This window comes from Tauraco erythrolophus, chromosome 1 (genome assembly GCF_009769465.1).
Source record: "Tauraco erythrolophus isolate bTauEry1 chromosome 1, bTauEry1.pri, whole genome shotgun sequence".
NCBI lineage: Eukaryota > Metazoa > Chordata > Aves > Musophagiformes > Musophagidae > Tauraco > Tauraco erythrolophus.
The window spans coordinates 40,248,921-40,272,817 of NC_141465.1; the positions used below are offsets into that span (position 1 = coordinate 40,248,921).

General features: G+C 46.6%; 1 protein-coding gene across 2 annotated transcripts in view; it reads right to left on the reverse strand.

The window, feature by feature from the left end:
* TSPAN7 (tetraspanin 7) overlaps positions 1–22,411 on the reverse strand; it is a 108,907-nt gene extending 86,496 nt beyond the window's left edge. For both annotated transcript variants that reach the window (XM_086618633.1, XM_086618640.1), the window contains exon 1: positions 22,311–22,411. In XM_086618633.1, the coding sequence (XP_086474759.1) occupies positions 22,311–22,391 (81 nt within the window). In that variant the 5' untranslated portion in view covers positions 22,392–22,411. The remainder of the gene's footprint in view (positions 1–22,310) is intronic.
* Positions 22,412–23,897: the final 1,486 nt, after the last annotated feature.

Consider the following 23,897-nt stretch of genomic DNA (forward strand, 5'->3'; position numbering starts at 1 on the left):
AAGAAGCAGTCTGATGAACCTTTGTGGCTACCCTTACATCAAAAGACAAATGCTGTAGGTCCACCCCTCATGCCCCACTGACATCCGGGCTGCGTACCGGGCAAGTTTCATGGCAGCTGGCTAGGAAGGGACCACCCAATGGGACAGAGGGACGCTGTTGATTAGCCAAAGAGAAGTATTAAGAATGGGATAAATGTTTTGCTGCTTTATTCTACCAGAACGTAAGCTATAGGCATCAGAAGCAGAACGAATTTTGATCACTTCCAGGATGTTCAATATTATTGCTGTTGTTATTATTATTATTCAGGTCAGATACACATATAAATACCATTTTATCATTAGGTGTTTCAGGCCAAACTGTTCACCATTTGTCTTTTTATTCCTGAAGCTGGGAGCCTAGAAGGTTCAACTTAAGTGTGCTGCAGAAGCACTGGCAGGGATGTGTTCTGGTTTCGGCTGGAACAGAGTTAGTTCTTTCTAGCAGCTAGAAGAGCTCTGTGTTTTGGTTTTAGTCTGGGATTCACTACAAGAAGAAAGTTGAGAGCGCACCAATGTTTATAGTTGGTGTTGAGACCTCAAGGACTTTTCAGCTTCCTGTGTGCCAGTGTGCAGGAGCACAACAGGCTTGGGGGCAGCATGGCTGGGACAGAGGGCCCACAACTGCCCTTGTGATTCAAACTTAAACTTAGGATTGAGGGCCAAACTGGCCAATGGAGTATTCCATATCATGCAACGTCATGCCCAGTATAAAGATGAGGGTTGACTGGAAAGAAGGACTTTTGCTCTGGGGCTCACACTCTCGGACTGCTCTCTCTCTCTCCCTCTCTCTTTTCAGGTCTCTCACTCATCTGGGATTGCAGTGTCGGAACTTATCTGTTTCGGGATCATAGAATCATAGAATCATAGAATCATAGAATGGTTAGGGCTGGAAGGGACCTTCAAAGGTCATCTAGTCCAACCCCCCTGCAAGGAACAGGGATATCTCCAACTAGATCAGGTTGCTCAGGGCCTCATCCAACCGGGCCTTGAACGTCTCCAGGGATGGAGCATCCACCACCTCTCTGGGCAACCTGTTCCAGTGTTCTACAACTCTCATGGTAAAAAATTTTTTCCTAATATCCAACCTGAATCTACCTCCCTCTATTTTAAAACCATTACCCCTTGTCCTGTCACAACTGGCCCTCTTGAACAGCCTCTCCCCATCTTTCTTGTAGGCCCCCTTGAGGTACTGGAAGACCGCTATAAGGTCACCCCGGAGCCTCCTCTTCTCCAGGCTGAACAGCCCCAACTCTTTCAGCCTGTCCTCATAGGAAAGGTGCTCCAGCCCTCTTATCATCTTCGTGGCCCTCCTCTGGACCCTCTCCAACTGGTCCATGTCCTTCTTATGTTGGGGACTCCAGAACTGGACGCAGTACTCCAAGTGAGGTCTCACGAGGGCAGAGTAGAGGGGGAGAATCACCTCCCTTGACCTGCTGGCCACGCTCCTCTTGATGCAGCCCAGGACGCGGTTGGCCTTCTGGGCAGCAAGAGCACATTGCCGGCTCATATTGAGCTTCTCGTCCACCAGTACTCCCAAGTCCTTCTCCTCAGGGCTGCTCACGATCCATTCTCCGCCCAGTCTGTATTTGTGCCTGGGATTGCCATGACCCAGATGTAGGACCTTGCACTTGGCCTGGTTAAACTTCATGAGGTTGGTACGGGCCCACCTCTCCAGCCTGTCGAGGTCCCTCTGGATGGCATCCCTCCCTTCCAGCGTGTCGACGGCACCACACAGCTTGGTGTCATCGGCGAACTTGCTGAGGGTGCACTCCATGCCACTGTCCACGTCACCGACAAAGATGTTGAAGAGGGCCGGGCCCAACACGGACCCCTGAGGGACGCCACTCGTGACCGGTCTCCACATGGACATCGAGCCGTTGACCACTACTCTCTGAGTACGGCCATTGAGCCAATTCCTTATCCACCGAGTGGTCCATCCATCAAACCCATGCCTCTCTAGTTTAGAGAGAAGAATGTCGTGCGGGACAGTGTCAAAAGCTTTGCACAAGTCCAGGTAGATGACATCCGTTGGTCGACCCTTGTCCACCGATGTTGTCACCCCATCATAAAAGGCCACCAAGTTGGTCAGGCACGATCTGCCTTTGGTGAAGCCATGTTGGCTGTCACCCACCACCTCCTTGCTCTCCATGTGCCTTAGCATGGTTCCCAGGAGAATCTGCTCCATGACCTTGCCAGGCACAGAGGTGAGGCTGACCGGCCTGTAGTTGCCCGGGTCCTCCTTGTTCCCCTTTTTAAAAATGGGGGTTATGTTCCCTCTCTTCCAGTCATCGGGGACCTCGCCAGACCGCCACGACTTCTCAAATACAATGGCCAGTGGCTTGGCAACTTCATCCGCCAGTTCCTTCAGGACCCGCGGATGGATCTCATCAGGTCCCATGGACTTGTGCACCTTCAAGTTCCTCAGATGTTCTCGAACCTGCTCTTCAAGTACAGTGGGCGGTGGTTCATCCTCACAGTCCCTGCTAGTTCTTTCCACAGCTTGGGTGGTAAGACAAGAGGCTTTATCAGTGAAGACTGAGGCAAAAAATTCATTGAGTACCTCAGCCTTCTCTATGTCGCGGGTGACCAGAGCACCAGTATCCTTCCGGAGGGGGCCTACATTCTCCTTGGACTTCCTTTTGTCCCCTACATACCTATAGAAGCATTTCTTATTGCTTTTTATATCCCTTGCCAAATTCAATTCCTTCAGGGCTTTAGCCTTCCTCACCTGATCCCTGGTCACTCGCACAGCTTCTCTGTATTACTCCCAGGCTATCTGTCTCCGCTTCCACCCTCTGTAGGCTAACCTCTTCATTTTCAGTTGGTCCAGGAGCTCCTTGCTCATCCACGCAGGCCTCCTGGCCTTTTTGCCCGACTTGTTCTTCGTCGGGATGCACCTCTGCTGAGCTTGGAGGAGGTGCTCCTTGAATGTGGACCAACTTTCCTGGGCCCCTCGTCCCTCCAGGGCCGCCTCCCACGGCACTTTGCCCATCAGGTCCTTGAAGAGGCCGAAGTCTGCCTTCTTAAAGTCTAGGGTACAGAGCTTGCTGAGTGGTTTCCTTGCTGCCCCATGGATCTTGAACTCCACCGTGTCGTGGTCACTGCAGCCAAGGCTGTCCTTAAGTTTCACCTCACCCACTAGTCCCTCCCTGTTGGTGAGCACAAGGTCGAGCATGGCACCCCTCCTTGTCGGCTCCTCTATCACCTGCAGGAGGAAGTTGTCATCCACGCATTCCAGGAACCTCCTGGACTGCCTGTGCCCTGCCGTATTGTCTCTCCAACAGATGTCAGGGTGGTTGAAGTCCCCCATGAGGACCAGGGCTTGTGACCGCGAGGCTGCTCCTATCTGGCTATAAAGCGCCTCATCTGCTCTGTCCTCCTGGCCAGGTGGCCTGTAACAGACCCCTACCGTAACATCCCCTATCCGTCTCCGTCCTCTAATCTTGACCCATAAGCTCTCTGTCAGCTCCTCCTCCGACCCCAGGCGAAGCTCCACGCATTCCAGCCGGTTGCTGACATAGAGAGCGACACCCCCTCCTCGTCTCCCCTTCCTGTCCTTTCTAAAAAGCTTATACCCCTCCATGTTGACACTCCAGTCATAGGAGTCGTCCCACCACGTCTCCGTGATGCCAATAAGGTCGTAGCCCTGCTCATGTGCACGCATCTCCAGCTCATCCTGTTTATTTCCCATGCTGCGTGCGTTGGTGTACATACACTTCAGCTGGGCCTCCGACAAAGCCGACTCGCTGGCTGGAGCGACAGGGGTTCTCTTGGACGGCAGCGTAAGTTCGTTTGAACATACTTGCGATCCTTCCCCAGCCTCTGGACCCTCAGTGCTGGCACTGGTGCCATGCTGACAGCGGTATGAATCTGACTTCTTGGCAGGGACAGGACAATCATTAGCAGGGACAGGACAGTCCTTGGTCACCAGGTGGTGAGCAATCACACTGTGCATCACTTGTTTGTATATATTATTATCATTATACATATATGTATTATTGTTGTTATTATTATTATTACTACTACTACTATTATTATTAAATTGTTCTTATCTCAACCCACAGTTCTCCTTCCCTTTTCCCCTTTGATTCTCTTCCCCATTCCCCAGGGGTGAGGGTGGTTGAGCAAGGGGCTACGTGGCGTTTAGTTGCCAGCCAGGCTAAACCACAACGGTAGGTCCGGAGCAAAGACATATAAAACTTCAGTAGTATGATGCTTGTGAGTAACTATTGCACTTCATAAAGAGAGTTTCAAAACAAACGATCCTAGAGTTTTTCTTCCTTCAAATACCTTTCTACGTCATCAGAGATCAAGTTACCCGAATTCTTCCCATTTTTCTAGATGAATCATCTTTCACAGATTGATTGCTGTAATACAAAGCATGTCTTTACAGGCACCCTCACTTCCTCTGCCCAATTCGAAATATGCATTAGTCATGTGAAAATCCACAATGTCTTCCTACAACAGGAACCAAGTACAAACCTTCACACTTTACAGTCATCCTGTGGTTTTCTCGGCAGTTTTAAAGTCAGGTAAAAAGTTCATGGTTCATTGTAAGAGACCTCACCAGTGAGCTAGAGAGAAGGCCGGCAATGATAGTGTTATGACATCGATATCCTCCTTCCTAAGCAGGTAATGAACTGTCTTTTCCTCTAGCAGCGCTTGCCAAGCCCACGCAAAAGGAACCTGCCAATTTCTATCTCTCTGCAAGGCCGACTTAGGAGGTCAAAGTATTATTATAAGGATCTTTGCGCCTCTTCACTTGTGGTATACACACAGATCTTTGCAAAGGTACTCCATTTAAACTCTGGTGTGAAGTTTTAGAAGGAAGGTGGTCGTTAAATTTGGAATCTGTGTAAGCTATACAGCCCTTATCATCGTTTACAGGTAACTTCTCATGTCCATCAAGGAGAGGTTTTATATATAGCAGCCAGTGTATGAGCAGCAGTCAAATTACTATATGGCACAACAGTGAAGCATCTTCCTCGCCTCCAGCTCCTGGTCTCCCCACCGAAACATGGAGGGAAAGAGCAGGCTCCTGACTGCTATGGTGAGACCTGGCCTGAACCAAATCCATTTTATGAGTGGCTTTCCACCCCCTCCTTCCTCACCAGGCCGCTAACAAATTAATGAGCTATTTCTCAAGAGCAGAGCTTAAGGAGAGAAGCGCAAGGGAGAGTTAGCATTAAATACTTTGATCCCTTCAGCAGCTTAGGTACAAAAGCAGGCGCTCCTTCCTTTGCTGTTCTCCAGAAGGTATGCCGTGGCACTCCAACACAGAGCTAACAGAGAATAGAAAAGCCAGAAAAGATTCAGCTGTCACCTCCATCAAGGGTAAGTGCATTCGACCATTTTGCACAGCCATGTATTCTGTGGCTCCCGGAGCAAGCGGGGATAAACTCAGGGGTTCCTCAGGGGTCAGTACTGGGGCCAGTGCTATTTAACATCTTTGTCTGCGACATGGACAGTGAGATTGAGTGCACCCTCAGCAAGTTTGCTGATGACACCAAGCTGTGTGCTGTTGTGGACATGCTGGAGGGAAGGGATGCCATCCAGAGGGACCTTGACAGGCTGGAGAGGTGGGCCTGTGAGAACCTCATGAAGTTCAACAAGGCCAAGTGCAAGGTCCTGCACGTGGGTCGGGGCAATCCCAAGCACAAGTACAGGCTGGGTGAAGAATGGATTGAGAGCAGCCCTGAGGAAAAGGACTTGGGGCTGCTGATTGATGAGAAGCTCAACATGAGCTGCAAAGTGCACTTGTAGCTCAGAAAGCCAACCGTATCCTGGGCTGCATCCAAAGAAGTGTGGCCAGCAGGTCGAGGGAGGTGGTTCTGCCCCTCTACTCTGCTCTTGTGAGACCCCACCTGGAATACTGCCTTCAGCTCTGGAGTCCACATCAAAAGAAGGACATGGAGTGGTTGGAGCAGATCCAGAGGATGGCCACGAAGATGATCCGAGGGCTGGAGCACCTCTGCTATGAAGACAGGCTGAGAGAGTTGGGGCTGTTCAGCCTGGAGAAGAGAAGGCTCTGGGTGATCTTATAGCAGCCTTTCAGTATTTAAAGGGGGCCTACAAGAAAGCTGGAGAGGGACTTTTTACAAGGATGTGTAGTGATAGGACAAGGGGCAATGGCTTTAAACTGAAGGAGGGGACATTTCGATTAGATACAAGGAAGAAATTCTTTACATTGAGGGTGGTGAGGTACTGGAACAGGTTGCCCAGAGAAGTTGTGGATGCCCCATCCCTGGAGGTGTTGAAGGCCAGGTTGGATGAGGCTTGGAGCAATCTGATCTAGTGAAAGGTGTCCCTGCCCATGGCAGACGGTTTGGAACTAGATGATCTTTAAGGTCCCTTCCAACCCAAACCATTCTATGATTCTACGATTCTATGAAAATGATCTTCTATAGAAGAAAATGAGTTCACAAACACAGAACAGCACAAAGAAGGCTTTAATTGCCTTTGAGATTACTTTAATATCAAATGAGGCAAAAGATACTTTAAATGGAGGGAAGGCAGTTTCCAAAATGAGACATCTTGTGTTAATTTGGCAAGAGGCTCCAGATGTACCACTTGTTTTTCTCTGTTTCTTGAATGACCAGAAAAGCTTCCAAGTGAACCCATGCAGAATTTGGCTCTACTCTAGACTCAAGCAAGTGTGTGTATGCGGGGCAGGAGAAGAGCTTTCACTGCCTTACTTGGTTTCCTCTTCTTTCCCAGGTCAATTAAGAGGCAGTCCTCATGGATCTTTTCATAACACATTGCCAGCCTTTTCTGCTTATGCTCACAAGACAGACATCAAGACAGCAGAAACTACTGTCATCACAGTGATGCAGCACTAGGAAAGTGCAACTTTCATAAGCCACGTTGTGAGACAAACACTCCCAGGTCAGGCTGAGAAATGCCTTCCCCTTGCTCAGCTGCCCAAGAATAAGGTCTCAGTCTGACAGGACCACCTTAAGTCATCTTCCGCATTATTCTCTGGGGACTTGTAATGCATTTTATCTACTATGTGTTATTATCTTATTGTTGAGAAAAGAAGTCAGAACATTACATGATCTCATGGTTGACATAAGCTCTAGTTACCTTACATGAAGCATGCTTAGACTCTGTCCATACAGGGGGAAGGAAAAGGATTTAAATTCAGAACTGTGGCAGCAGGAGAACTGAATGAAATCTTATCTTCTAAACTGGATTTGCATGGGAAGCTACTGGACAACAACAACAACAGCAAGAAAGAAAACATTAAATGAAGATTTTCCCATGTCTGACAGGGAGTTTTTCAGTAAGAAGTTTCTCCCATATTTATTCATATGAAAAGGACAGTTTCCTGCTTCCCAGATACATGGTTTCTTAGTGCTGAGAGGAGACAGATACCAATATATACTGCAAGAGCCCTCTGAAAGGCCTGATCTACCAAATCACAACCACACGGCCATGTCCAGGATCTCTTGGCCTTTGCCTGCTGCTACCTTGACAAACATCCAATGTAATACAGTACACAAATCAAGCTGTAATTTCAGTGGTTGTGGCTAAGCCTCAGCCACCTTAGCAGCACCAAAGATATACTTCCACAGACTGTGTTTAAGATCACAGCTTTCTTCATCCGTGCTTCTTCCCTGCCCCCATAGAGATGTTCCTGCTGCTACAGATGAAAACCAAGCTGGACCGTGGAGGATGCTGCCAGCCCAGCGTTAAGAAGAGACGGCCCCAGAACAGGAAGTCTGCAAGGCAGCCGCTTTCTGACACATCCCCTCTCCTCTTTGGCCTTTTGCCCATCATAGTACCTAAGCATTTTGGTGCAGGAGCAAAGCTAGTGGGGGAAAAACTGGTCCAAAATGTCTACAACTAATTCTGTTCTTCATCCTTCAGTTTTGCATTAGTTACTATGTTTTAAGGCCATTTTGTGGTAGAGCATATGTGGAAGCAAGATTACATAATGGAACTGGCTGCTCTCTTCTGTATACTTTCTCAGACAGTACTTTTGATTACAAAATAAGCCAAAAAAAAAAAAAAAAGCAGGAAAATAGAAAGCACAGCAATTTTATCCAAGGAGTGTAATTTTAATATTATTGATATAGCCCAACATGAACCACATACGTTAATTTTCAAGTGTGCCAAGACTTGGAATAAAGAATAACAAAAATCAGATTTCCACAATTCCAGTGCCAGCTGTGCTCCCTCCTGGGAAATATTCATGGTGCGATCCAAAATACATATGTAGATAACACTGGCTCCTACCCCTATGATCTTTCCTGTCCTAGCTAGCATGGGCCATCTGTTACTGCTTAGCAGGCAGCCCCACTAGATTCCAGATTGGTACTGGTTACATGAAAAGGATGAAATAAACTGCCAGCAAAAATGGCATTAAGAAGTCTTTCCTGAGCAACTTGCAATTTAGCATTTGAAAAGTGTAATTTAAACTACACCAAATAAGGTGACAAAAGATACCAAAGCATGAACTAAGCCACAGGCCAGTCTCTGTCTCTACATGATACCACTCATGGAGATGGAGAAGTGGGAAACAGAAATCATGCTGTAGCTTACCTGAAAATTCTGGTTTTTTCAGTAGCAAGGTCCAGGAACACCAGAGAAATTAATGATCTTTTGCTGAGTCCCTGCTGAACCCTTTCCCCTCTTGTTTACCAGACCATACAAAACGATAAGAACAAAACAGTGACTGCTCTAAACTATTCAGTCCGACCAGCTGAGCAATAGCCATTACAAGAGACGTTAGGACAAAACTGCACAGGGACCATCAGAAGAAAGACAGCCTGCCATCCACCCAAACCCACTCGGCTTCAAGATGAACACCAGGATGAATGGTCACTTCTTTCCATGAGCTGTACCCGCCTACACCTACCAAGCAACAAAACACACCTTAATCTACAGCTAGTGAAAAACCTTAATTGAACTCCAACACAAAACCAAGGGCAGCCAGCACTAACTTTTTCCAGAAGGGCCTCAGAGGGGTGTGGAAGAATGCACAGACCTACAGTATGGGCTACAGAATAGGCTCTCAGCATGAGCAAACTCCCTTCTTCTTGAAGAAACCCCCAAACTAAATGTTTCCTCCAAGCAATAAGTTACCTGAAACCCTTATCCTTGCAACCTGTTCTAGCCTTAAACGGCAGCTTGGGAAGCCCACTCTGTCCTCCCTTGCACAACTTAGTCTCAGCCCCAGCAGGTGCCAGTGCACTTTTCCTGCCCTAAAGCAGGCTCCTGAGAGCTGCCATCCCCATGCCGACTGTACTTTGTAGCTGTCCGATCAAAATTTAACAAAGAAAACTGTCAATAAGTCTCCACAGCTGTCATAGCATCCACTGCAGGAGTAAACTAGAGAGCAATCCTTCTTTAGCTAAGAAGTCAGTCCAATTCCTAGGACCAGTCGACAATCTCACTCAGAAAATCTGGCAGAATTCACAAAACACAAAATTCTGCATACTGGTCTTTAACCAGAGCTCCGTGTTAGCAAAATCCTTCTCTGCATGTTCATGTCTGCAGCAGGGTAAAAGTAAGCACACTAGCTTGTTCCGGAGGTCAACATTTAAACTTGATCCAGCTTGCCACACTTGGTTCGTACCACGGAGATGACAGATCGCTGACACTTAGCACGGAGAGGATGAAGACATGCTTAAGCAGGCACACTGAATTTCCGTCCTTTGGGGTAAGCGTGTCAACATGCTTACTCCACAGCCAAATAAGCTCTCAAAATAGAGGGGGATATCCATTTACAGAAATGTGTACTTATTTCCTTGAAGGAAAACTATCCCCGACACCCTGCATGAGGGTAAATTAATTTTTTTCGTACAAAAGGCCTTTCCTGATCTATGAAGTCAGCAAAGTTGCCTGGATCATTCCCAGCTGTGGAAGCCCACTTGCCTGGGGGCCTGCTGCCCTGCACCTGCAGCTCTGCCCCCTCTCCCAAGATACTGGGCGACCTGAAATTTTTCCAGTGCATTGTGTATGCAACTTCAGAATAAAGAAACATCACGGTCTACCTGTTTCGTAGTTCAGATACAGCCAGCCACTCCATCAATAACCTCTTTCCACAAGCAGTATTCATTAGACTTCTCAGAAATATTCCCACACCCTACAAGCTACCTCAACAGCAGGTAAAATGAAATTTTTAATTCCGCTTGCTCTTCCTACAATTGAAACAAGATGTCAAAGTGAGTGCTACAATGTAATAATTATTACAGCCGGGGACTTAAAATAACTGATTCACAGCTGTGCCAAATTTGACCAAACTGTTCTGTAGACATATTGCTTGACTAGCATCAGTGTCTCCGTCTATAAAATGGGCTTGCTGAGTATTATTTTTTAAGGACTACCACTGGTAAATAAATCCAAAGATTTAGTTTTACCATACGTAATTACACAATGCTTCTTAAGAACAACAGTATTTGAAGAACAGAGAAAACATAAGACACCACTGTCAATGTTGTAAAAACCTCCACCTTATCAACATTCAGGGAACAGTCAGGCTCCATTTTTTCCTGAATTTAATCCAAACAATGTGCACTCTGCCATGCCCTCTGATCCTGGCCATAACACTCAGCATTTATTCATCCACCAGCTGACTCACGTGTGACCTCACAGTACACTATCTCATCAACACATCTACAGATCGAGTATTTTGCTCTCACATTCTTTCGTTTGGGCTTTGTTTTGATAGAAGCTGCAAAATTTTAAATGCGATTCTACCTCTTTTGGGGTCCATCTAAGGTTCAGTGGAACCACTACACTGGAGGAGCGCGCATCTTCTTGTGAAATGATGTTGTGCTGCAACATCAAAGGGTAACCAAAGCAAGTCTAGAGAGAGGAGGCAACACTTAACAAGTCTTCTGTCTTGACAGAGGAAGGGAAAAAAGGTTTATCCTGCTCAGATATCCAGCACAGGAATGAGTGATAAACCCTCTCAATCCCAACTCTATGGGAATTCTGTGAGATCCAAGCCAGAACAACCTTCTGTTTCACCGAACCTGAATGATAAGCACAGGTGAGCTTCAAAATCAATAAGACAGTCTGATCATATATTGTTCCCAATGATTTTAAGCAGAGTAAGATGACTTTGCAGGATATTTTATAAGTTGCACATATGGACAAAGCTCAGTCCACCCACATGCGCTCATCAACCTCAGCTGATTCAATTCTTCTTATATGATATTCTTTGGCTTACCAGTATTGTATTGCACTAATATATGATATAGAGCAAATGCTTTCAGAAGGCAAATGTTACTGCCACACAGATTCAGGCTTGGGTGCACAACTCATCAGATGGTGAATGGTACTAGAAGAAAAACTCGTTACCTGCCTGTTTCTCACTGATGAGGTGGCTCTTATTTTTATATCATTATCAGCTTGACAGGCTGCCTAACAGCATAGACTTAGCATGGAATTTTAAAATTCTTCTCAATATCCTTCAGATTTAGAGGTCTGGTCTGCCATCTTACATCTTTTACATATTTGATGGTGCTGGAAAAAACAGGAAGTCATTTTGGTCGAACACCTGGCATGAAACTGCAAAGCCAAGCACTTCATGAAATTAAAGGAATAAATCAACTAAGTTGTTGTGGCTCGGTTATACTCTTGATCATTTGAGGACTGCACTACTCCAGGAAACAGCCCAGCTCCTTGCTTTAATACTGGATATTCTTCAGGGTAGAGGGATTAATCCTGTCTGGTCCCATGGCAATCTGAGGTCAGCAAGCGAGGGAGGAGGCAATACTTTAAATCTGATACTTCTGTTAAAAAATAGCTATGGTGCAGCACACTCAGGTTTCCTGACGGCAGGGACTGGGTTTGTTTTGAGTTAAGGAGCACTCGTTTCTCTGTGTAACTATTACAAGCATATCATGCCGGCTCACAAAAACTGAGGCAACTTTTCCATATCGTTTCGAACAATTTCAGTAGCTGAAAATTCTCTCTCCCACAGATGCACCTATTTTAAGTACAACGATCTTTCGCCTTAGAAAGCGACTAGCTGTTGCTGACAAAACACAAAACTCCTGGAAGTGGGAGGTTTTATTTTTGTGGCTGGCTTCAGTTGAAAATAATGCCATTGCTGGATGAAACACTCAGTTTATTACCACACTGGTTGGTCCAGCACATCTCCTACAGTTTGTAATTCCACAGGCCGGTGAGCACAGTGGGACAGCCCACCCCATGCCTGCTCACCCCAGGGCTCTTGCCCCAGTAGGGCAGCTGCTGGCTGACCCCCGGCTATGGCAGGGATCATCTCGGATGGGGCAAGGACCAATGGTGGCACCATTCTGCCAGCAAGAGTTTTGCACAAACACTGTGAAAGCTGTGCAAAGATCCTGTACATAATCAGTAAATACAGGACGACCTGGTCACCTCCTAGAAAGGCTGGATGTGGCCCTGATCTTATCTGCCATGACAAAAATAAACCTGTAATGCTGCCCACATAAATTCCTTTTTTTCTTTTTTGAAAGGTGTGACCTTCCGTTAGTAAACCCTGATCCAATCTCTTTGCATTGTCCCCCGTTTTATGACAACAGGCAGCAAAGAATATGCTGAGGCTTGGCTTGTATGTTCCAGGATATAATACTGAAATACTCGTGACAGCCAGCTCTCCAACGTCTTGAGGTCTTGGTTTCTTCTTCAAGAGTTTTTAAACTGCACTTGCATGCAAAAAAAAACAACCCTAAAGTCTGCAGGTGATGCACAGATGGTCTGTAAGTTGTTCTGGGACAAGAGAGATCAATTTAAGCCTCTAGGTCATTTGACCTGCATAATTTAACTCAGCAGTTTCTCCTGAAGTATACTGGGAAGAGAAACTCGGGCCCAGATAATACACAAGCTGATCTCAACTTTAGCTAGGAAGTGCAAACCAGGTCCGCTTCAACTGACTCAAAGATTCAGCTATACAAAACCACAGCTCTAACACAATATCAATGACTCGTAAACGAAGAAGTTAAAAAAAATCTCTAAACATGCAATAGTATCAGCTGCTGGTTTCCTGTAAGACATTATTCTACAGGTAAATTGAATCACGCTCTGTCTGCAATTAGTGCATGCCGCAGACTGGTAAGTCCTATGTCCAGCACAGGGCAGCTGCACCAGTAAAAATGATCCCAGGGATGAGACACAGCCATCAGGGAGAGCATCAAGGTACTGACAGTAACCTTGCTGTACTTCTGTTTCCTCTCTGTTTCCAAAGGGAAACAGAAGTGACGTGCACTTAATTACGTTATCATTCCAAGCCTAATTAAAGCCAGGTAGAATTGAAGCGAACCGCATACAGGAGGATTGAGTTTCCGTCTTTTCTTCTGTTAATACAGACCCGGAAAGTGTCCTCTATTTTAACCTATTCTTGCAAGAATAAAAGCCACAACTTTCCTGGCAGATTTCTAGTGTTTTGATTGTCTTTTGATGCAGTGGTGGCAACAGGAAGTTGCAATGAAAATGCTTTAGCCAGGAAACTATTAGGGAACACAACGGAAATCATGGGATCTTCTCCCCTGCTCTTCACCATAGGAAACTTGCAGCAACCCTCCGTCTCAAATAGATTTAGAATTGATCTTCACATGTCTCCATAAACTGTGTACAATGTCTTTCACATTTGCTTCATCAAGGTCAGAGTAGAGCATTTGGACAGCCCCAGGCAAGCTGCACACTGTCATGTTGTCTTCTAACATGGACAAAAATCCCAATACAGGTGCACATCCTTGCAGACTGCATGGGCTCGCAGACCCCAGGTTCCCCATCTCAACCCTAGTTGGGCCCCAAGCCCCAGATACAACCTCAAGGTCAACACACTTTATAGTTCTTCAAAAAGCAAGCCTTGGTTCTGCCTAACTGGACTGATCCAATACGTGCCATGACTCAACCCGTGTCGCCATAAACTGGCCTAAGTTTCAAGTCCAGCTACAAAAAAGAACATAGACGTTACCTGGCACATTCAAGAAATTCTTGTTTCTTTGAAAACTTCAGCTTTTTTAGGATTTCCCAAATCAATGACAGTTTCCATTCCTGACAGGACTACCTCTATCAAAAATTTCAGGTTTTGATATAGCTCCTGTTTATTTCTAGAAAAATATAAAATGTGCTCTTTTTCATATTCTGCTGCCAAAAATGCAGAAAGGAATTTTCTAAACACTTCAAAGTTGTTGCCAGATGGAGGCCAACCCATTGAAAACTCTGTCCAAATTATAAATGTTTCTAAAACTCATTGACGGATTACATCAGTACGGTCTAGCTGAAACTCTCGTTGCAGGGAATGTAGTTAGGTCCTTGCAGTAACAGTAGTTTCTTGTGTCCTAGGGGTGAGTTGTACACATACTTTGCTGGTGGGGTTCAGTGCAAAAATTTCTGTTCCCATGTACTATATTCTCTGAAGCAGCACCTATAATCGGGTCAGAAACAAGATCCTGAAGGACTTGTTAGCTTCGCTGAGAACTTCAATCCTGTGGCATCAGCAGGTCTGAGCTGCTCATTTCTATTCAAAGGCATTAAGGTACTGAGTGGTCATAAGAGTCATACAGCAGGAGCTTCCTTCACTTTACAGTTTTAAGGAAATGTGAGTGCTCCACTTCTCTGCACCATATAAGCACATCAACCTTTTCCTTAGGTCTGCTCTCAAGACCCACAGACTTTTGCAGATCAAGTCCATCACCTCATTATTCACACCATCACATTCTCCTAGCAAATAAACTCTTAAAAAAACCTGCTTAAATATAAAAAAAAAAGAACATTGCAACCTTATCCTGTGTATCCAAATCGATACACAGTCTAAACTAAACTCAATCCTTCCTCAAAGCTCGCAGCAAATAACTCCCAGAAAGAAATGATGACAAAAGACAATTTCAGCCTCCTGCCCAGCCCGGGATGCTCCGAAGAGTCGTCCTGCCTGGTGGGGCATCCATCCTGGCCCCCGGGAGCGGTCACCGTTGGCACTGCACAGCCACTAGCCACCACCTGAACTCCACATGGCAATTCAGGGAGATGGAGAAACTGAGAGGGCAGTGGGGCTGCTTGCTTCTTTTAAGGATTTTAGCACTTTCCCCAGAACCATACAGATGAAAAAAAAAGAACATCTGGAAAACATCTTGCAAAACACTACATGGAAATTACAGCAAAATTAATATTAACAACATTGCTTCCATTCTTTTATTATCACTCCTAAAAATCCTGTGGCCTATTCCCAGCGCTCAAAGAACCAGTTCAGCTATGAAATAACGATAATCCAGTAAGACACAAGCGTGCCGTGCTTCAGAGTCCCTTTAGTACAAGAGAAATTTAAATGCTTCTCTCTCATAACCCAGAACTGTTACAAAGACAGAACATATAAGCCATCTGCCCACCACAGTGAAAGAGAGCTAAGATGGAAAGAGGCCTGCTCTGCCGATGGGAAGGATCTATTCTCTGAGAGATGATTGCATGCTAATTAATAGTGATAAGCCTAAAGAAATAACATTATGCAAATAAAAATGGCCTTACAGTAACTGTCATCTGCTCCTTATAGTCACCTCTGGAGCCTTGTATTTTATTCTAAGGATTCAGTTATCTAGGCTTGCAAGACGCTGAGGTCAACAGATTTTCATCCACAAATTTGGTGGATGCAGAACAGGTTCAGCACTACAGTAAAGCTAGCATCTCTGTAATAAGCATCATTGGAGTTCAAAAGCACGTGAAAGAGTGAAGGAGATGTTTCTGCAGGCTCACATGCACAAAAAGCCTTTCTAGATATTCATCTATTAACTCATTGGCACATAAATTTGTAGGACAGTTGCAACAACCAAAGAAATAATGATAAAAATCCAGAGATGGAGACAACAGTACCAAGTAACCTAATTTACCTCCCTGATAGCACAGGGAATTGATAAACAGTCACATAATCAGAGATAAAATCGGATTCTTGGATTCATTTTAAATTCCCGTGGCTTACCTACGATAATTGCCTTCATTTCCTTGACGAGCAAGGCTGGTACGAACCCGCATCCAAGAAAAAGGACTCTACCACCTCTTCAATGGCCAAGTGCTTACAAGGCCTCCCCAGCACTCTTCCCTATAATTTGTGTTGACACTGTTTAGGCCACACAACAGGTTACTTAGAGCAGGAGTGAACACTGAACAGCCAAAGTGTTTCCTACGCATACAGCCACATTTCCACCACACCCCTACCCCATCACCCATGAAAGAGCAAGGGCTTCTGCCACTGCTAGTTTATGATTGCACCCTATGTCTCCCCAAATATAACTGAAACACTTCAAATCACCCACTATGCCTCTTCACCACTCCAAATTGATCTGTTAATGTGAAAAAGTTACCATTTCCAAAGCAGAGAACGGTGCAGACACAAATTCTAAGGCCAAGGTATAGCAGGTACCTCGTCAAGACGTAAGCAGAGTTACATAAACAGCAAGAAAAGAAGGAGTGTTTAACCAACAGCAAAGCCAATTAAATGAGGTGTACAATGCTAACTCGTACCACACACACACAATTTCCAGAACATGAATGGTCATCAGCCATGCAAAAACTACACCGACTTGCCAACTCCTCTGCTCCAAAATAACGCAAGTCGACTACACTCGTAAAACCAATGCCCTGCCAAGGAGGAGGACAGCATGAGATCCTCACGATGTTTGAAGGCACAACCACATGGCAGCTTTCCTCCTGTGCTGTCCCACCCAAGGGTGACCCCAGGAGACCCGGGGCAACTGCTCCCGCACCTCCTCCCAGCACACGTGCAAGAATAGTCCCAGCACTCACTATGGAGCGCAAGTGGAAGTCAAGGCTTTATCTTTGTTTACTAGTGCTTACCAGAGCTGTCATGCCAGAGCGGCTCTCCGCCGTTAGCATGGTCATTAAGGGGGTTTTACACTGCAGCTGTGGTAAAAACAAAAAATCCACCAAAAAAAAATGCAAAACAAAGCCAAGCTGGGCAAGTACCCCAAGAGGGAACTTAGAAAGCTGACTCTGGAGCTATGTTTTTTAAACACCATTTAGGCTTTTTATTTTTTTTTCAATCCAGTTATTTATTTAGCCAACGAAATTCACCTTGGGCTACGTTCACAAGATAACACCATTATCTTTAATCTTTCATGGATGTCATTAGGAGAACAGAACAGGAAACAACTGGCTTAAGAAGGCAACTGCATGAGGTTTGTGCCTAAACAATGGACAATTCAAATCCATCGTGACAGGGATATTGTGAGGTTTTGAGAGTGTAATTTTTCTGGATTTCAGGTAACTATGTACGAATAATAAAACTTATTTCTAAAAGCATAGCAATGATGACTTTGCAGTCAATGGAACCACCAAAAGATTGAGCAACCTAAGCCACATGGGAAAGCTAAAACATTTCCCAAAATATTTCCTTTGAAACTGTCTGCTAACAGATATCTAAAAAAATTAAAATAAAAAACATAAGCATTTTAAGAAGTATTAAAAAGACCAGACACATGCGGAAACCAATGCAAGAAGCACTGGAAAGGAGTTCTAGGGAGAAAAACAGTAATTTCAGCAACCCAGCTGCACATTCATAGTGAAGATGACTAATGCCACTAGTAACTCAAAGGAACACGCAAATTTAATCCTGCATTATAATGCATGGCTCGAACAGCTGCATTTGAAGAAGGGTCAGCAGTTCAGCCATAAATTTGTGTTATGGAGCAGGCCATCGCGCTTGCTCTTTGTCTCATGCATTTCCCAGAAAATAGCTTTGTGAGCAAACGCCACCCCGGCCGTACCGCTGCAGAGGACCAGGAGCTGCCCACCCTGACGCCACAGCTGCTGCTAGTCTCCTGCCAGCAACTTCCTTTTCGGGGAAGTCTGAAAGAAGAAGGAGATGGGGGGCTGCTCCTCTGAGGCAGACACCATCTCTCCCCACAGCCCCCGTGCCAGAGGAGGCCTGAGCCCATCATCCTTCATGGGGCCATCTTCTGACCACCTGACCCCTCCATGCCGGTGACACCGCATTCCCACGGCCACCAGAGGAACTGGCTAAAAGAAGATTAATGATATACAAATGTGCAATTTCAAGCTGTTTTAAAAGCACAGCGCCGGCCATGGCCTCGCAGCCAAGCGACACTTACCTGTCCCACCATGCTCCAGTCCAAGGCTCCCCTGCCACCTCCTAACCTCCAAGGGGTTACACCAGGATGGACAGGTCTATTTACCAAGCAATAAAAACTTGGAAAACTAAACTACTACTGTTGCAAATAGGTATCTTAGTTCTGATTTTATCACATAGCAAAAGACAAGCTCAGTTCTAAGAACTTAATTTAGTAGCCAAAACCCCAGTCTTGGTCAGAAGATGCTCTTCAGATCAGTGACCCACCTCTGGAAAATACTTGAATGGAAACTCTACATAAACACTTTTATTACATTAATTAACAGTGAGAAACCCCCATACCAGCAGGACAGCACACTCAAAGCACTCGTTTGAGTGCCAAGTGTCTCACACAGCCTAGCATCAGACTCTAATCACTTTGCGATGATTCCTGTTTGGGGCAACAACAAGCTTTGCACGGAAGATGAAATCCATTTTCTGAAGCCCTATAACTTTAAGGACCAGTGCACGCACCTTTAAAGTTCCCTCTCGAAACACATGGAGGCAGGCTGTTAATCTGATAACAAAATATATTTCAAAGTCTATAATGAAATACTAAGTATACATAGATTTTAAGATGTAAGATCACTTAAGAACTAGATAAATGTAAGGTACTGAGGGGTGCTTAAAGGTTTCACTCCCCTATAAAAAATTCACTTTGAATTCTAATCCAAAATTCATCTTCAGGTTATATCTTGGATTTCTATGCAAGCAATTTATGATACCCAAAAGGAAAAAAATAAAAGCAGCTAACAGTCAAGCAGTGCTTTTACTGCCTTTTTTTAATCTACTTGTTCCAAACCAGATGCATTCAGTACAGAATTCTGATTAGGAAAAAAATGGCTGTTGAATTTTTATTACTACGTCCCTTAAGGACCAAAAGTGGTAACCCTAGGCATTTAATGCGTACTATGAATAACAATACCTATGAGCACATAAAAAGCTTGTTATCTCTGTTTATGGAATTTTTTTTACCATGTTGATACATTTATGAAAAGAAGTTGAGAAGTACGGTGAGGGGGAGGAGAGGAAGCTATCAAAATAACAAATACCATTAAATAAAACCTATTTGGAAAAGAACAAGCTATGCAGTAAGAAATCTGAATGAACCATGTCTCTTCATTACTGCCCTGCAGCTCCCATATAGTCAGTGGAGCCTCATTTAATGCTTATACTAAAAGCCTTCATCTACATACATCTCACCCATTGATACAAATGCAATTCATATTTAACCCTGACAAATAATCACTCACGATCGGAACGTTCTGCATACATAGATTTTCGTCTTTTATTTTCTTCTTTTATAAACAATGTAAACACAGAGAAGTCCTTCTGAATGTTTCAGAACAGCTCATTGGATTCAAAGAAGTGTCTTCTTCCCCTGTCTCCTCACATTACAATCCATAACCACCTGGCCAGATATTCGAAGGGTTTCCACCCCATACCTCCCTGTCACAGGACCACTTTCCTCCTATTGCAACTCCATCCTCACGGCTAGAAAAAAAACATGCAAACTGCAGCTAAGCAACGCAGGCCTTTTTCCTTCAGAAATCAGCTTACAATCTCTCCAAAAACCATGGTGAAATCATCAGAATAAAATTCTACAAACCAGCCATTTGTGGCACTGGCATGGTTTCCTTCTGCTATTTAGGTAAGTCCAACAAATAAATGCTTAAAAATAGTTTCTCCTCTTGAGACTTTCCCATATTTTCAACTCTGAGAATTTGCAGGGACCAAATTTGAGTTACGCTGACTCTGGAGCCAGCAGCTTGCAAGAGTACAGACAGCACCCCAGAAAACAACGGAGGGAGGTTGAGACAACTCCACCCATCCCTCAGCTCTCAGACTTGCCTGTAAAAAGAAGATGAGGAGACAGCCGGAGCACACCATGTTTCTGCTCTACTCATGGAAATAGGTGCAGCCTGCTCCAATTTATACTAAACGGGTTGATTCAAAGCCCAGAAAGGGGCCAAAAATGTGATTTATTTTTTGCTCTTCTGTGCTAAAAGGAAGAACAACTAACAAAGACTTAGGGTCTGCTCTCAACTACTCTGGACCTTTACCAAGCCCTTTGCTGTCTTCTCCCACTGAGATCTGCCTAGATTTCCCTAGGTTGGTGCCTTGGGAAACCAAATGCAACAGCGAACATGACAGAAAAGAAATTAGTTTTCTTGTGCTTGCAGTTCCAAGATTCTCTCTCCAACCGTTTATTTTCTTCCTCCTTTTCCAGGCTGAAGGAAGAGGACAAAAAGACAAACACCCTGACAGCTGTGGGGTCTTAAGTAACTGCAAGAGCCACATTAGTGGGCCATGCCCTTGGAGAAGACTGGGACACACAGGAGCCTGACAGACAGTTCAGAGGAAGAGGATTTGCACTAGAGCATCCCACCAGCACAGACGCATTGCTGTAGCCCGAACTGGAGCTCAGCTGTGTTATTTACCCTACGAGGTCCCAGCTGTCAACCTGGCCTGGCATCACGACAGCCTACAGCGCAAATGCCCTTAGCCAGCTGCTTGGCTCAATGTACAATTCTCTCTTTTTTAATGAGATTAGCGCTCATGAAATGTGCTAGCTCGACAGGCAAGCCGAATTTAAGTCCTCTGTTTATTCAGGCTACAAGCAGATACAGTGGTCACTTTTAAAAAAGATGCAATTTGAAAAGATACGCTGAATTCACCAGAGCTCCTGCAGTTGCTTATTAATCACGGGAAGAAGAGGGGGTTTCTTATACCTCTGTTGAGAACAGAGGACTGGAAAGGATGAATCTTGAAATTGTGGTAAGTGTATATAAACTTAGCAACCTGCCTCCTTGAGACTAGCATGAAGGATCTACTTGTCAACAACAACAACAAAAAACAGAACAGACGATTCTGGCTTCCTATCCATATCAGTCATCAGACACATCTGCTGCAGTTACCACCAAAATTGTTAAAAAAGAAAGGGAGGGGTATGTTAAATGCCGGGGGGTGGGGAGGTCACTAACTCAGCAGTACTGCCGTAAGTATGGATTAGTAAAATGACTTTTGGTTATGCTTTGTTTAAAAAAAAAAAAAAAAAAAAAAAGCCGATGAAGTCAAAGTTGAAACAGTTAAAGTCATATGTTCGCTATAAAGATGTAAAACATTATCGCCATGAATAAGCAATTCTTTGCTTAGAACGCATTTTTAAGCCGAATGATGCAAATTTGAGTTACTCCGTTTCACAGACACTTTTCACAGCATAAAGCCATTAAAAGGATAATACACAATCAGCTTCCCTTGCGAGGAAGTGACAAATTTCGCTTCGGGGTATTTTATCAACGATGAGCAGATTACGGGCTCTCAACAGTACACAGCGGGGCCGTTATCGTATGTTGTCACCATGCACCATTAAAAGGTCTTTAATCTGCAGATTGCCACCACGGTAACGCTGCTCGTGCTCGGGATCTGCTGAGTAACAGGCCAGGACGCCGCGAAAACCTCCAGCCTCCGGGGTCGCCCGAAAAACGCCGGCTCCCCGTCAGTCAATCACTGCAACTCATTTAATGTATCTGGGTCATAAAGATGGTTTACGGGAGCGTGAGCCGGGTTACGAAACACAGCGCGGTGGATACGCCGGGCGGCGGCGGAGGTCGGCACCCGGTACGCCCAGGTAAGAGCCGGGCCGAGCACCGGGGGGGGCGCGGAGGGGGCGGGGGGGAGACGCGGGGAGGGGGGCACGGAGGCGGCAGCCCGCCGCGCCCCGCAGCGGGACGGGGATGCGGCAGGCAGCGGGGAGACAGCCGGTGGGGCCGCCCCGCAGCCCCCTCCCGCTTCCCCAGTCCAGCCGGTCAGGGAGGGGGCGGAGAGGGGGGCAGCCACCGCGGCAGCCGGGGAGATCCCTGCAACTTTCCCCCGCGGGGGCTCGGGGGCATTTGCTCGCCGCAAGAAGAGGAAAAAAAAAATTTATATATATGTGTGTATATATATATACATGTCCATATATATATATATGTATGCACGTATATATTCCGGCATCACAAGAGCTACGTCCCCGCACGGCACATCGGTGACATCCCGGCGGAGCCGCTCTGCGGGGCCCCCGCAGCCCGCAGCCGGCCGTCACCGGCCCCGCCGCCCGCCCCGGGCAGGTGGGGGCCGCGGCCGCAGCGGAGGTGCCGGGCCCTGCCCGGCAGTCGGTCGGTGTCCGCTCCGCGCCGCGCCGCGCCGCACTCACCCAGAAGACGAAGGAGTAGATGATGAGGAGGGTTTTCAGACACGTTATCACGGGTTTGGTCTCCATTCTCCTCGATGCCATAATACTGAGATCCCGGCTGCAGGCTGGGCGCGGGAGGAGGAGGAGGAGGAGGAGGAGGGAGGGAGGGAGGGAGGGAGGGAGGAGAGAGGGAGGGGAGGCGGGCGGAGGGAGGTGAGCTCAGCGCTGGGCTCGCCTCGCCGCGCCGCTCGCCTGGTGCCGGCTCACCGCGCCGCCTGCCGCCGCCGCCGCCGCCCGCAGCGCCTCGCCGCCCCCGCCGGAGGGAGCGCGCCGCCGAGGGAAAGGAGGGGGATCTACGGGGCTTGGGATGGCGGGAAGGGGCGACCCGCCGGCGGCCCCGCTGCGGCCCCGCTGCGGGCTGTTCTCAGCACCGCGTGACTCGCCGAAACTTCATCTGTCGGCGGGGGAGGGGGGGGGGGGGGTGGAGGTGGCCGCAGGGCAGCGGGTTCTGCCCCCGGGGTGAAATTTGCTGAAATATCGCAGGGGGGCGGAAAGAGCTTGTTTTTTGCAAGACGAAGTGAAACACACACACACACAGACGCGCACACACACACCCTCCCCGCCCCGGCATCCCCACTTTCCTTCTGGTGATGCTCACCGGCGTTACTTGACCTGCTCAGGGGCTCTGGGAGGTGGGGCTGGAAAGTCAGAGCTGGACAGGGAATTGCCCGTACTAGAGAAAATGTATTTCAGTGTCATGATGAAAATTTGTGTTCTAATTCAAGCTGCAAGCATCTGGAGACTGTCGGAAGTGCAAAGTACCACAGATTTAACAGTGCTTTGCTTACAGCAATGTAGTGTGGGTGAGCCGGGCTGTATCTAAGAGAGAGCTCTGCACCGAATCGTTTGAGGGGCCAGGGGTCCTCCAGCTCTGCATCTTTGACATACTCCTCTTTGGCAGCTTGCGATAGCATCAAGACAGTAAGACTTAGGAATGTTACAAGAGCAGGTCATGAAGCTGGGATGCTGCTGGAGCCTGGTCTCTAACCTTGGCTTCACCGCAGCCTCGAATCTAAACTCTATCCTAAAACTAATCTGGACGTTGAACCCCAGCCTAAACTGATCAGAAACCTTGTGCTTCTGTATGTCTGTGAGATCCTGAGCTTCAGCTGGAACAAACGTGGCTGGTGTCTGCCAGACCAGGATGGGCCTTAAGTGGCAACATGCCCTGGAGTGAGAACAGAGCTCTGGAGACAGCCTGCTTCTCCTTCTTGTCACTGCAGCTACCAGCCCACTGCAAAATCCAGCAAGAGATGAGCAGTAGAGAAACACCCACATTAGTCTAGGAATGGAAAGGGGGCAGATCCTGCAGAGCCCTGGCAGCAGGACAACAGTGTGGGTCTCGTTGGCCTGCTCCCGGTGGGGATGGAAGAGGCTCGTGGTGCAGCTACCTTCAAGAAAAGCGTGGCCAGGATGAGTGTGCGTGTGTACCTCAGTAGTCTGACCTGCTGCAGCAAGACCACGGGCAGGCGTGGAGGGAATGGTCTCATGTTTTCCTTTCTGTCATTCACGTTTTGGAGGAGGGTATGAGTGGATGGGAGTAAGCAC